This window comes from Nicotiana tomentosiformis, chromosome 10 (genome assembly GCF_000390325.3).
Source record: "Nicotiana tomentosiformis chromosome 10, ASM39032v3, whole genome shotgun sequence".
In the NCBI taxonomy this organism is placed as follows: domain Eukaryota; kingdom Viridiplantae; phylum Streptophyta; class Magnoliopsida; order Solanales; family Solanaceae; genus Nicotiana; species Nicotiana tomentosiformis.
This window is the reverse complement of record NC_090821.1, coordinates 54,186,978-54,201,995: the sequence shown is the minus strand read 5'-3', so window position 1 is coordinate 54,201,995 and position 15,018 is coordinate 54,186,978. Positions and strand designations below refer to the sequence as shown.

General features: G+C 36.1%; 2 protein-coding genes across 2 annotated transcripts; one reads left to right on the top strand and one right to left on the bottom strand.

Moving 5' to 3' along the window:
• Positions 1 to 525: 525 nt before the first annotated feature.
• On the top strand, positions 526 to 5,081 carry LOC104085210 (2-oxoadipate dioxygenase/decarboxylase, chloroplastic/amyloplastic). The gene is made up of 7 exons (XM_009589198.4): positions 526 to 850; positions 1,935 to 2,084; positions 2,199 to 2,414; positions 2,949 to 3,070; positions 3,336 to 3,499; positions 4,041 to 4,195; positions 4,792 to 5,081. The coding sequence occupies exons 1-7, from the start codon at positions 608 to 610 to the stop codon at positions 4,888 to 4,890; spliced, it is 1,149 nt and encodes a 382-aa protein (XP_009587493.1). The 5' UTR covers positions 526 to 607; the 3' UTR covers positions 4,891 to 5,081.
• Positions 5,082 to 6,303: 1,222 nt separating this feature from the next.
• LOC104085211 (serine/threonine-protein kinase PBL34-like) lies at positions 6,304 to 13,523 on the bottom strand. Its single transcript, XM_009589199.4, has 6 exons — positions 12,783 to 13,523; positions 10,899 to 11,233; positions 10,663 to 10,798; positions 7,498 to 7,634; positions 7,295 to 7,418; positions 6,304 to 7,042 (listed from the first exon to the last, which is right to left on the bottom strand). Exons 1-6 carry the CDS (start codon positions 12,976 to 12,978, stop codon positions 6,522 to 6,524), a joined length of 1,449 nt encoding a protein of 482 aa, XP_009587494.1. The 5' UTR covers positions 12,979 to 13,523; the 3' UTR covers positions 6,304 to 6,521.
• Between the last annotated feature and the right edge of the window lie 1,495 nt (positions 13,524 to 15,018).

Here is a 15,018-nt window from a genome sequence, read left to right as displayed (position 1 = left end):
TACATTCTACAAGCAGCTGATGCATGCAGGTTACAAGCAGCTCAATGAAATGATTTGCAGCAGTTTCTTATTAAACAGGCATGTTATAAGCAGCTCATGCAGACAACTTACAAGCAGCTAAAGAAAAGCCTTGCAGCTGCTTCCTGAAAAGCCTCGCAACTGATTCCTTTCTTCTATAAATAGAAGAATTTTTAGTTCATTATATACATAAGTTTGAAATTTGAATAATATATCAGATTCTTTTTATACTTTTCTTTACTTTACGGTCTTTATTTTATAAGAGATACAACATTTTTCCTAAGCTATCTTTTCAACTCACCTATTCTCCCACCCCCCCCCCCCCACCCCACCCCCAAAAAAAGAAAAGAGAATCCCTTTCTCGGATAAACATCGTACAAAGGTTCTTTTTACATATAACTAGAAATATTGTGAGTCAATATTGTGTTTTGTGTTAATCCAAGACACGTGGAGATAGGTCCCAGTAGTTTCCTTTTATAACTGAAAACTACGTTGCCTGCTGACACAAACGTTACTCAATAGAACACTATAGAAAACAACACAACTTTTGGAACTTTGTTTCAATTGTAAACAAATTGTTTGATCAAAGATGTCCTCGATGATCAGATTCCCTTCTTCAATGTTTTCTCTCTATTCATCTTCTTCCTTTAAGTCATCACTTTTCCCTTCTAATTCTTCCCTTTTCCGTTTTGAGAATTCCAAGAATTCCTTATCTTCGAATGTAGTTTACCCTTTTTGGAACTCTAATTTTGCCATGGAAAATCGGAGTTTCTCAGTGCAATCTGCTTCTAAAACCCAAGATGGAGCTGTAGCCCAAGATTCTTCTTTTCAGGTAATCATTTCCCTATATATCCCTTTTGTTGTGTTTAATCATTGATTAGCTGTTGTTAATCATTTACTATGTGGGATAGTTATGAACTGTTTGTTCAATTGTGTGTTTCTGACAGACAAAAAGGAATTAAAAATTGTGTTGTACTTTGTTTGGACAGTTTCATCTATTATCTCTTAAAAAAGAACAAGTAAAAAAGAAAAAAGTGCAGCCCGATGCACTAAGCTCCCCTATGCGCGGGGTCTGGGCTCGGGGTCCGGAAGTATCGGACACAAGCGTTTATTAAACGCAGCCTTACCCTTGACCATAGCAGCAACTTTACCAGTTACGTCAAGGCTCCCTTCTCTGAGCCTTCTTAAAAAAGAACAAGTATTTAATTTATTATAGGTATGTAGCACGTCGGCTTTTACTGAGCCGAGAGTTTATCGGAAACAACCTTTCCATCTTCACAAGGTAGGGGTAAGGTACACACTACCCTCCCAGGCCCCTTTTGTGGGACTATACGGGGTTGTTTTTTGTTGTTGTTGTTGTTACTGTTGTTGTTACTATTGTTGTAACACGTCGCTTGAGATAAAATTAAAATGCAGAAACATGATCAATGAGGATTCATTATAGCCGGTCCAACTTGTTTGGGACTTTGGTAGTAGTTGTTGTTTGTATGTAACATTCCGCATAGAGGTGAAGGCAGGATTTGAAACTTTTGGGATTCTAGTCATTTTTGAGTTATTGGGTTTAAAATTAATAATTTGTACATAATCAATGGATTTTTAAGATAAATACAAAGTTTAAATTAGAGTTACTAGGTTCAGCCGAACTCGTGACGCGTATTCTAGCTCCGCCCCTGCTCTCGCGTACGGACCTAATTTCCTACTGATGAGTGGGCAAGACTTGAATCTATGTTTGTTATAATACTATTTCGGATTGGGCGTACCACTTTATATAAAAGCTTAAACTTTAAAAATATGCATATATGTATTTATTTGTTTATATATTTAAGTTTGCAACGCTACTTCCTTCTAATGCGATTTTTTGTTGATGGTATTGATTGACTAAAATTCTTGGACTTAATGTTCGAATGAGTATTCAGGGAAGTGAATCATTCTTTAGGAGTGTATTGGCGAGCATGGAAGAGGTATATCTGAATAAAAATCCCACTGCTAAGGCCATTTTGGAGCTAGTTCATTCTGCTGATGGTGATCGAATTTGCTATGATCATTTTGCATTTAGGACATTTGGGGTATGATAATTCTTCTTCAATTCTAGGACTGAAATGGAGTTCCGGGAAATGTTTATTTAGCATACTCATCACTACAAATTATTTATTTATTTATTTATTTATTTATTGCTGCAGGTTAATGGCCATGGCATTGATTCTATGTCAAAGTTCTTCTTGGATTTTGGTTACGAACAACGAGAAGAGTTGAGATTCCCTGCTAAGAAGTTGAAAGCTTTCTGGTTTTCTCCTCCTAAGGTTTCAACTTCCTGTCGTGGCAGTGGGATTAATGGGCCGTTGCCAAGAATATTTATATCAGAACTTCTTGTTGATCAACTGAGTCCAGAAGCTCAGGTTTTTCATCAGCTTGTTGCTTTACATAATTTTTTTGTATGCTTAACTGAACAAAATCATTGTCTTATGGATGAATTTCACATTTCAAAAGTTTGGTGCTTTTGTAGTAAGATATTAGTATATTACTCATGAATTTTCGTCCCTTTTGCTTCTCAATTGTTGATTTAATTGAATGTTGGATTCGAACCAAATATTAGATTAAAATAAAGCTAAGGAAGGGAGTATAGTTCAGAAAGTTTTGCAGTTGCACTGATTTTAGTAGTTCTGATCTCGTGTTTGATGATAGCTTTTCCAGTGGAGTTATGTTTTAACTTGGTAGCTGACTTGCTTTAATTGTTCTTGAATGTGTTCCGAACTCCAAATATGATATGACATAGTCAACCCCCTCAGACATTTCAGTTCCTCACAACCTCTCAGAAGTAGAGAGATAACTTTCTTTTTTATCCGTATTAACCCCTATGTTTCTCTAGCTCTTGACTTCCAAATAATCTATGTCAAATTTCGAATTACATGAGTCTTCTTCTTTGCTTGCAGGATATAATTAAAAAATACACTGACATCTCTCGGTGCGGAAAAGAGTATGCAGCACTTGCAAGTGCATTTGGGACTTTGACATGGAAAAAACCCATGTATTCTGAATTTCAACAACTGGCTAAGTACTGGTCATTGTCCTCCACGTTTTAATTTCATATTGAACTCTAAATGTCCCGTGCTAGATCATGGATCAAAATGAATAATGATGTCTCAATAAATTGTATCTTACTATTGTCATTCAAATTGCGGTAATAATATTTTCATCTCTAGCAGAATTAGTACCTCTTTACTTTTTAACAACCAACTGAACTATTAGGATGCTAATTTTCACGAGCAACATTGCTAAATTAATTATTGTTATTTCTATGGTGATTGTTGAATTACCAGGGAGAGTGAGTATGCTGCCTGGACCCTTGTCAATGGATATGCATTGAATCATGTTACCATATCTACCCACCGGTTGACATCAAGTCTGAGAAGCATCAGCAATCTGAATCAATTCATTGAGAAAAATGGTTTCAATTTGAACTCTGAAGGGGGTGTTCTAAAGGGTTAGTACGGAGTAACTTTGATGTAAACCTGCAATTAGTAATATTGCCTGCTACTGCATCGTGTCATATATAATGCACTCACGTAAACGCTGATTATACCATTTTTAAGTTCAGGGTGACTGTTGTTCCACTTGAACTTATAGTTAACAATTTCTTTGAAATCTGAATTCTAGGTTTAATCAGGATGTATAGACTGTAGATTAGCAGAAGTAGGAAGATTACAGTGCTTGCTTATTAACATGTCATGCTATAATCTCTAAACTTCGTGGAAACTAGTTTGTCAATATGGGTTTGAAGGACAAAAATCTTCGTGTATCTGTTAGGTACATCAATGAATGAAATCCAGGTTGAAGAGTTTCACCTCAGTAACTTATTGCTCATCATATTTTTGAGTATACAACACATGTACTGGTTTGAGATTATCCATTTTCTTCAGAAGAATTTGTTTATTTTGAAATCTTATTCTTTTAAGTGAAAAATTATTATTTTTTAAATGGTCACTGGATATCGCTAAGTTTTGACTTATTCTCTTCCTCGCCAGTGAGCCCTGATGGTCTTCTGTTGCAAAGTTCAACTGTAGCAGATTCCACTTCTTTCGAATTTTCAGACGGCATTACGGAAGCAGTCCCTTGTTCATACATTGAATTTGCTGAGCGACTTGTACTGCCACAATATAAAGATTTGCCCCCGGAAGAGGTTAGTTCTCGTTATTCCTCAACTTTCTTGCATATTTCTCTGTAGTAAAAGCAATAAATAATTAAGTTGGAGTTGGTGCTTCCACCACCTGTTTATAAACTATACAAGTAGTAAAATATGTGCCAACCACAGTTTCATGAGCGCAGTCATTCTATACAACACATTGAATGTAGCCTATTTCCTCTTAAGTTGCAAAATTGTTATTTATGTCTGTTCCAATACTTAAATGGCAATGTAATTGAATAAAAGGCTACTTGTTGTTCAATCTTAAAGTTGGGAAACCTTGCCTGTTGAGCTGAAACATCAACTCTTATGATTGAATTCTATCACATGTTTATTGTAATCTCCTAATTTAAAGTGATCTCGAGGTTTTGGTTCTATGATTGGAGCTAAACAAAATTATTGGCGTTGCCTGTCGCATAGTGACATTTGTTCTAGTTTCAACCGTATGGGAATATTAAGATTTAATGCTGCCTGCTTTCAACCATTTGGTAACTTTAAGATGTAGCTTGAATGTAAACTAGACTTTTGCATTTTGAAGAAGCGCCTCCTTTTTACTCACTAATGTGATGAACTATATTTTGATACTTGCTTAGGTTGAGGAGTTTCACAGACGGGACGGGTTTGAGGTTGGAAATGCTGACAAGATATTTGAAAGTACATCGAAGGATCAGTTAACCCGTCGTGCTGCATGAGGAAGAGTGCTAAATTAGTTGAATATTTTGACTGTATGAGCTAATTCTTGGCATGTTCAGCTGGAAGATTAATCCAAAGTTAACTGTTGGAAGATGATATTGTAGCTCTGAAGTGTATAATCTGATCTTCTGTAACTATTTAAAAGAATAAAATTACTGTACAATAAAGTGCAATACATGATTTTGAGTCATCTCCATTTTTACCATCACATATTTCCTTTGACATAAGCCTTAAATCAGGAAAATTACTAAGACATGATTTACCATTTTCAGAAACTTGGATGAATAAGCTCAACTTTAGTTGTGGATATTAACTATATTATTGAACAATCAACACCCAATATTCATATGGACTGAGCAAAGATGAAGTCCATCTTATGCACACACAGCACACAGTAGGAGAGTTCGAGTGTGAAAGCGGTGTACTCATGCCCCTGAGATAAGGTATGCTTTTAGTGCCTTATCTAACTATAAGAGCAGGAGCAGCAAGCACTTACTTTCTTTAAGACGCTAACTTCCACAGCAGCTAAGAATTATCTCAGGTTTTCCGTTAGTGCGCTCCGGAAAGAAGGAGCAAAGGCGAAAAAGCTCAAGTGATTTTCCCTTGACTACTGTCAGGCCAGGGAAGATAACTGCATAACCTAGGGAATACAACTCCATAAGAGCGAGAAAGTACGGGGATAGAAAGAATCACATGATTTCCTATCGTGATAGAAGCAACAATAGGATAGGAGTGCACAGGTTCGCAACTGGACTCTTCTCTGACTAGAAGAGCTGCGCCTAAGACTCTGAAGCGAAGGGAGGTGGTCCCGAGTGTGACGTCTATGGATATATGTATAGAGAGTATAATAAATTTTGGTGAAGATCCCAGTTGTGTAGTCTATAAGGCGAAGATGGAAAGTTAACACACAAGTGTAAAGTCCTCCACTCTTCGATCAAAAGGCTTAAGAACTCACTATCCAAATTGAATCTTTTCAAAGGAATCAGATGCATGAGCCTGGATAGTTTGTGGAAGTGAACACCACAACACCATGAGAGAAAAAATGCTAGTAGTTGGTAATTTAATCCATGAATTATGTGTGCTTATCTTGGCAGAATCAACATTGTAATCCTATCTTTATGTTTGTTTTTCCTTCTTATTTCTTTTTTAAAGGTGGTATTGGAGTTAACTATTGCGCGCCTCAATCATTCCGTCAGGTACCTATTACCTCCCACCGGCATAAGTACTAGATAATTCTATCCATCCAAATTTAGACGGATGAGCAAATCTGATAACGGAAACCACTTTATTGGATGAAATACTCCACGGTTAACAATATTCTGCTTTTTATTATTTCCTTTTCCCTTTACTTTTTCTTTTCCAAGACATGGGAGAGAGAGAGAGAGAGAGAGAGAGAGAGAGAGAGAGAGAGATGGACACAAATATTTACTCCATGGACTTGAGCTCTGCTTACAATACATTCTTTTCAAGTGGGAGTTCAGCATTTTCAAAGATCACAACTTAAATAAATTGTGTACTCCTTCCCATTTGCCAGTCATCCAATGACAAATAGGGGGGGATAAAATATATTCATAGCTAGTAGAGGAGAAAAGAAAAAGAATGGTAGAAACAGATAATTGCCAATCCAATACTAAATTTTGCCATTTGGTTTTGGTGAATTCTGAGGAAACTGATGATGGTATGGAGAAGCATGAGAACCATTTGGAATTGAAAGACTTCTAGGATGTTGTTGTCCATTCCTCGAGAACGATCCTTGTGTTCTAACACCGTTTCTAGTACTTGGACTTGATCCAACTCGGTCTGCTTGCATTGTCTGAAAATAGTAGGATGAGCTGGCCATGTCTTTAAGATTTGGCAACGGCTTCAAAGCTTCAACTACTTCGCTCATCATAGGCCTAGCTTTGGGATCACGGCTAAGGCAGCGAGCAGCCAACTGCGCAGCTTTCTGAGCACCTTTTATAGAAAAATGTCCTTCGAGTCTAGGATCTACCAATCTGTAAAACCTTCTTCTTTCACCTAGATGAGGCCGCGCCCACTCAACAAGGTTGTGTTCCCCATTTGGCCGGTTCTTGTCCATCGATCTTCTACCTGTTATCATTTCAAGTAGAACTACACCAAAACTGTAGACGTCACTCTTTGACGTAAGATGCCCTGAGACATAATCAGTAAGATGTACTTATTAGCCATCCTTTGGAAGTTTTAGCCAACAATATCAAACACATTGAAAATTCAATTGTGATTTGGGTCATGGAGCTGTACGGAAAGGTATTCGGAAGCAAAAAAAACAGTGTAAAAACGATTTGCAGTTTCGATCAGAATAGCATCCAACTAGTTTAACTTGAGGTGACACATAATAATTGATGAAGTCGAGTCAACCATATGGGTAACTATTGTATGAAGTACCTGTCATCACATACTCAGGAGCTGCATAACCATATGTTCCCATGACACGAGTGGAAACATGTGTCTTGTCACCCTCAGGACCATCTTTGGCGAGGCCAAAATCAGAAAGTTTCGCATTGTAATCCTGAGAGAGAGAGAGGGAGAGTAATTAGAAAATTCAAAGGGTTAAGATCTTTTCTTTTTTCCAATATATTCAAACATACCGCATCTAGTAGAATGTTGGATGTTTTGAAATCGCGGTATATTACTGGTCTTTCTGCTTCCTCATGAAGAAAAGCAAGACCTTTTGCAGCACCCAGAGCTATTTTCATACGGATAGACCAAGGAAGAGGCATGGATCCTGCACAAATTCTTTATTAGCAGAGAATGGTGATCATACAGATTTTCTGCAGAAAGTACAATATATTAACATAAAGATTTGCACTAAAATTTCACAAAACTAGTGTGCACTATCACTACACTTCATTCAGACTGCAAAAATTATAAAAGCCTAAATCTTTTGGCTATTCCAACAAGCATGCTCAAACAAAAACCAGGAAACATAAGTATGATATCATTTATCTTCCCATGAAACACCAACCCTCGCCACCCCCAACCCCAACAATTTCATTTTCCTGTCCATCCCAAATAAATTGATGGCTACTAATGGCTGAACCACCTCCATCTAAAAAAAGCTCCTGCATTGCATCTCAAAAAGAAAGGTATACAGATTACTAGTATCTAACAATGATCAAGACTTTTAGCAAGTTCATAGGAAATTGAACCCCAAGTCAAATGCTAAATCTTGTGTAACTACTATTGTTCCTTTTAGAAAGAGAACCCAAGTCCAGATACCCAGTTTTAGTTGTCTGGCAGACTGGCACGTAGCAAAACATTACCGATACCATCTCCACTTAGTTTTCCTAGAGTTTTGGGCTAGGCCAAGCCTATTGATCAAGATGTTTGACTCTGTTATCTTTTCTTTCTTCAATCGTTATGTTTCCAGGTGGGATCATTAATCTCTAGAATTGAACATCACCCAACATAAAAACCTTTCTCAAAGTACAAGATCTCTTTTTTTAATAATCATGATGTCCGGGCCAGCTTGCGCGCACTAGTGTTATCAAAGGTGAAAAGCGCAAAAAAGCTCTAAGGTCCGTTGGGGCTTTAAGCGCAAAGCGCAAATAAAGCGTGAGCTTTAATGAAAAAAGGCGCAACTGGAGAAAAAGTAAAAATATGTATATGTAGTCCAAGACTAATAATTATAACCATGAATAACAAATATATGGACAAAGAAATTGAAAAAAATTTATGATAAAGTGAAATAATTGTTTAATGTCGTATTTTCATGATTACACTCATTGGCAAGGAATAGTATGCCTTAGAGCCTTGATGCGATACTAAAGCGCCCACAAGGCGACGCGAAGTACTCAACATGTTTTGAGCCTCGCTTCAGGGCTTAAGCGCGCCTTTGACAACACTAGCGCGTACCTCGACTAATTTTACAGGATACCAGCTACCTCCTAGCAATAAGTACCAGGTAACTCTGTCCACCAAGGCTTGGATAAATGAGAAGAAATTACATAAATGAGAGGGTGATCTTGTACTTTGAGAAAGGTTTTTATGTTGGGTGCTACAGGATCTCTTTTTTTCCATGATCCCAATTGGTACACATCTCCTCCTTCCTCTTTTCTCCCTATCTGCGGGTGTTGCTGCCTTGACCCTTTCTCGCCATCTCAAGCTCAGCCACCACAACCCTACTCCCAAATGTCCCTCAAATTAGGTCCCCCCCCCCCCCCCCTCTCTCCACACACACACACACTCACTCGCTCAATTACAGTATATCTCACGGCCTTCATCATCAACCACAATGTCTTAGCTCAAATCCTCTCTTTTAAATTAGCTTGTCAACTTGACTTGTCAGCATTGGCAAGAATCAACAGCAACAAAGTGTAATTCTTAGTAAACAATTTTTCTACCATTTTATAGGACCAAACAAAAGTGGAACCTTGGCGTAACTGGTAAAGTTGTTGTCATGTGATCAGGAAGTCACAGGTTCAAGCTCTGGAAACAGCCTCTTGCAGAAATGCAGGGTAAGGCTGCGTACGATAAACTCTTGGGGTCCTGCCCTTCCCCGGACCCCGCGAGCTTAGTGCACCGGGCAGCCCTTTTTTATAAGACCAAACACTAACAACACAAGATAAATCTTCAATCAAGCTTCTATGTCCTACCAAATCAACCTTGACATATTTTTCTTCCTGTCTTGAAACAATGGTATTTAAACCTACCAAATGTATGTAGGACTACCAGAACAAATAAGTTTATAGATTCAAATAACAAAGGCAGACTATAAAGTTCCTTGCATAATTTCTTGGCAGATATCCTATAGGTCCTTGAGCTCCCCATGGCTTTAATTAGGGACTAAAATGTGCAAGAAAATCTGACTACTCAACTAATCCGATCCTCACTTTTATAGACAATCTGGCATCAGTTCAATTTCGGAACAGAAAATGTGTAATGATCTGATTCTGACATCAATGGTCGCCTTGCTAATGTGGAAAAGCCCATATACCATTTGGATTTCAAAATTTACAGGGCTTAATTGCATTATATCATAAGAAATTTTCTATTAGAAAGAAATAAATTTGTCACAACCTATATTTATGGATAGCTACAGAGCTTAAAGAGAAGACAGTCTTGGCGTAACTGGTAAAGTTGTTGCCATGTGACCAGGAGGTCACGGTTTCAAGCCGTGGAAACAGCCTCTTGCAAAAATGCAGGGTAAGGCTGCATATAATAGACCCTTGTGGTCCGGCCCTTTCCCGGACCCTGCGTATAGCGTAAGCTTAGTGCACCAGGCTGCCCCTTTTGTTTTAAGAGAGCTTAAAGAGAATTCAAGTTCTATTCGGCAGGTAGAAACCTTATAGAATTAAAGCAATGCTCACAAACAATGCCAACATGGTGCACATTAATAGTTGGTTTCACTTACCCTTCCAAGATTAACTAGTGCATTCACAAGAATCGTTCAGCAATACGGAGTTATGAACACCACATCTTTCAAGTAGTAAAACGGAAAACACATCTTTCAAGAAGATCCACCATTAAATATTTTTCCTTGTATATTAATTACTACTTCCTCAGTTTCAATTTAGATGAGGTAGTTTGACTCGGCACTGAGTTTAAGAAAAAAAAACTTTTGAAACTTGTGGTTTTAAAAGCTCAAGGGGTTAAAAAAAGGGCAATATGAAGAGTTTAAAGTTGAATTATTTCCAATTTAGAAATGTGTCATTCTTTTTTAAACGGACTAATAAGGAAAGTATGCCATCTAAATTGAAAACAGAGGAGTATTGATTATTTTGGGAATATAAAAATTAAAGTTAGTTACATACTTCTGAATAGATGATTTTCCAAGCTTCCTCGAGGCATAAATTCGTAAACTAACAGCCTCTGATCATCTTCAATACAATACCCGATCAGTTTGACCAAATTCGGATGAACGAGATCACCAAGGAAATTTACTTCAGCCTGCCAAATGGGATACACTTAATGTAAAACGAAAACTGAAAATAAGAAAAAGACAAATACAGAATTAAGGTTTTATAAATAAATGAAGAGAGCATCAAACCAGCCATTCTTTGTGACCCTGAAGTCCATCATGGTTTAGAGTTTTCACAGCAACAGTAAGCCCTGTCCCTGGTTTAACCGGTGCTGTCCCATTCTCTTCAATCCAACCCTTGAAGACGCAGCCAAAACCCCCTTCGCCAAGAAGGGATTCTGGTCTGAAGTTTCTTGTTGCCATCTTCAAATCATTAAATGCAAACTTTCGAAGCCGAGAAGAGACTTTAAGTTCCTCTTCAAGTTTGGAGGTGGATGAATTACTTTCAGCATTACTAGTAGTTGTAGATGAAATAATTGGAGCAACGGGTTGATCTCTGCTTGTGTCATTAGTAGATTTACTTTCTGCAAACAATGATGCAAGAAGTTAGAATATAGGCAGATATATTATTTTAAATACAAAGATAAGAAGTTAAAGTGTGTCAGTTTTTGCCTAAAATAAAGGGTTTAAACGATAATAATAGCTACAAGTGTACAAGTAGTCCAACAAAAAATAAGTCCACAAAGTTATCAGTAATTTATTGATCCGTTATCATAATATCAAGAGATCTTTGTCTTCAACTAAGAAAATGGATATTGGACCTAACTCAAACCCAAAAGCTAGCTCATAAAGTGAATTATCCAAAACCTTATGTTTTTTGTCGAAGACCTTAAAAAGAGATAACAACTCATTCCCTCAAAAAACCCACCCTTATTCCAAGAACTGAACATTTGAAGCATGGACATAACAAGGGCGCATAACATTGGAAAACACAACAATAGTAATGGGTGTGGTATTGATGTAATGATAAGAAAATGGACAATGAACCTAACTCAACCCAAAAAATAAAATAAAAAAATAGCTCATATGGTGAGAATTATAAGAAGACAACAGTTCATTCCCTTAACCAATGTGGAATACTCTGACATAATGAAACAAATTTGCTTTTTTTTGTAGATGCTAAGAGTGCTCTAATTTGCATTATTGAAACAAGCTACATAAACAGAGAAGATATTAACTTCTATTGCAACCAAAATAGTCCTCATACTGTGGGCAAGTGTTAGCATCACTAACTTCTCTCTCTCGGTATAATTTTACAACTAGACTTGGCAAGACTCAAATGAACACCAAAAGGCAAGAACCCAAAGATTGATACAATTGAGGGTTTTAAAGAAGGACTCAGATGAAGTGAAAAGACAAGAACCCAAAGACTAAGACAACAGGGGTGCTAATGAATCCTGAAATCAGTTGTAAATTCTCTCATTCATTAGATAATTACTGCCCGTGCTAGAAAGTTATATTCACAAAGAATAAGGATGAAATTTTATACAAAAGAACCGGGTATTGTTTCCTTTATTCCCGCAGGTAGGTGATTGCAAATTAAGAGGCTCTTTCCGTTTCACATTATACAAGTTAATTTTTGGCTATTGAATTAGACCCTCCACATGCGAACATGAAGGTAAGGAATACTCAACCACACGACAAGTATAAGCTGCTTAGTTGCAACAGCATTTTAATGCAAATATGAACATTATCACCCTAACAACAAATGTACCTTTGCAGCGAAAGGTTTAACAGAAGTTCCTGTGTTTTACTCTAGGAAGGCTTCTAGCAATTTTCCAAATTCAGCAGTCATTCTTTAGATTGCCCCCCTTATAACCCTTTTGAGTTAACATCATCAACTACTACCAATACAAGAAATATGTGCAAGCCAACCTTCCACTTCTGTTAATTGACCAAACTCAAGGCATTTCACTAGATAAAAGCATGAGACTAACACTTCAATAACCAAAAGACATGCTCTTGGTTCTAAGATAACTTTCTTCAAAGAATCCAAAGAAAAAAAGGGCAATTAGAATTCCAAATCATTAATTTTTTCATGCAACTTTCTACAGAGTGAGTTAAAAGTGTTACCACAGTTGGTGCTGCTGATGCCACTGATGGAGCTATCAACTTTAGATCTTGAAGAAATACAGCAACCAATAAACCACAACTTAGTCCAACATCCAGTCGTTTCCTCTTCAGCAACTTCTTTATTCTTCTTCTTCCCCTTTGATTTCCCTACATCCCAAGACTCCCTTTTTACACCATCATCACTAGGTAATCCCATATTTTCAATCCCTAAAATCAAACTCAGATATCATTAAAACCAAACCAAGACACCAACTCTCAACCCCACCTCCCTCATCCAACCCCCTCAGCCTAAAAAAAATGTCAATTTTTCTCTAACCTATACCCTAAAATCTCCAAAAATCCCTAAAAATAAAACAAATAACTGAAAACCCAGTTCCCTAAATCACCCCAAAAAGTAAATACACAAACCCAGAAGACAAAAAAAATCCAAAAAATCCCTCCTTTTTCAGACCCAAATTTCCAAGAAACTCAGAAGAAGAAAGAAAAGTAACAAACAGATGAAACAGCTCAAACCCAGCTGAAAAAATCAAGCAAATATGAGATTAAAAATCTACAAAAGAGCTAACTTTGATTCAGATCACATGCCCTTATTCTTGACCTTTAAAAGCAGAGAAGTTATAGCACCAAATACTGTGCAAAGCAAAGCTGGAATCAGATAATAATCCCACTTCAGAAAAGTGCAAACCCCAAAAATGTCTGCTCCCTTAAAGATATTGAAATCTCAACAAAAGACTCAAATATGCTGAGTGCTGACCAGTTCTTGGCTTCTCAATAGGAAAAAGTAAAAAGGAAAAAGAAATATACAAAAAAATTGATATTTTATATATTTCACCACAGTATATTTTATTTCTAATGTAGAATATATGTTTTGGTGTGGTATTATATTAGGAGCATACAATTAAGTGTTAATAGCACTTTTGGTCCTTCAATTATTAATAAATTTTGATTTTAATCCTTCTGAATGTCTGAATAAGTACGTTTAACTTTTAATAAATTAAAACAAGTATTTTTTATTTCTTTATTTGTGAATATTTATAATATATCATTATCAACTATTCTATCGCTTAATTACCCTTGTGTTATATTAAACTTGTATAATTACTTTATTTTTAGCAATATTATAATTTTAAAAATAATTCAAATATAATATATTTCTGTCATCCCACTGCAAGTTGTATTAGTCTTATACAGTCAGATTAACAGTCATTCACTATAAAAATTAATTTTTTCTCGGAAACCGATTTTTTATGTTATACTATATATGTGTCCTCTATAACATCACTTCACCATAACATCCAAAAAATATCTTAACAAACATGACTGTTATAGAGAGGTTTAACCGTAGTACTTTTTTTTGTAGGGCTATATTCCTACATATTATTTCTTTTGCTTCAGTTATTTTACTATATTGTTGTTGTTATTATATCGTTATTGTTACTGTTTATTGTTACTCCTTTTTATTTTATCCTTGAGCTGAGGGTCTTTGGAAACAACTTCTCTACATCCACGAGGTAGGGTAAAGTCTGCATACATATTACTTTCCTCATATCCCACTTGTAAGGTTATATTGGGCGTGTTCTTGTTGTTGTAATTCAAATATAATATGTTTCCTACATAAAAGGACAAAAATATACAATCTAATTTAGTGAAGGTTAAATGTACTTATTAGATATTGGAAGGACTAAAATCAAAATCACTAATCACTAAAGAATCAAAAGTGCTATTATCCATAATAAAAGATGATTAATAATTAATAATTCAAAAATGAAAATTTAAAGTGATAAGGGAAATAAACCTATGAATGATCGGCGCTCTTTCCTTTTTCTTGCAATGGAATCGAAGACCGAGAAAAGCATATTAGGGGGCTGCCCGGAAAATGTGGTCAGGTAACTTGAGCTACCCGAAATGCCCATGTGGAAGTTGACGGTATTTAAGGTATATTTTAGAATGAGATAAAATGTTTATCTATTAAAAATTAAAAATACTTACCATGAAAAGCATTTTATCTTTAAAAAATATTTGTTTGACTATTTTTTAGTACTTAGTAGGACTTAAAACGTGTAACATATAATAATTTTATCAGATGACAACTTACTCACTTGATTCGATTCATGCAACAAATTAAATTAATTTATTTGATACAAATGAATATACTTTCTCCATAATACAAATGTGTGTGAAGCTTAGATTAGATAAGAAACTAAAAATGCTAAATTGTCTTCCTTAGCTTATACAC

Coding starts and splice junctions, on each gene's coding strand:
- LOC104085210 (XM_009589198.4), top strand. CDS start 608: ATGTCCTCGATGATCAGATTCCCTTCTTCAATGTTTTCTCTCTATTCA. Junction 851..1,934: donor CCCAAGATTCTTCTTTTCAG/GTAATCATTTCC, acceptor ATGAGTATTCAG/GGAAGTGAATCATTCTTTAG. Junction 3,500..4,040: donor TGAAGGGGGTGTTCTAAAGG/GTTAGTACGGAG, acceptor CTTCCTCGCCAG/TGAGCCCTGATGGTCTTCTG.
- LOC104085211 (XM_009589199.4), bottom strand. CDS start 12,978: ATGGGATTACCTAGTGATGATGGTGTAAAAAGGGAGTCTTGGGATGTA. Junction 11,234..12,782: donor CATCAGCAGCACCAACTGTG/GTAACACTTTTA, acceptor CATTGTTTGCAG/AAAGTAAATCTACTAATGAC. Junction 7,043..7,294: donor TCCTGAGTATGTGATGACAG/GTACTTCATACA, acceptor ATTATGTCTCAG/GGCATCTTACGTCAAAGAGT.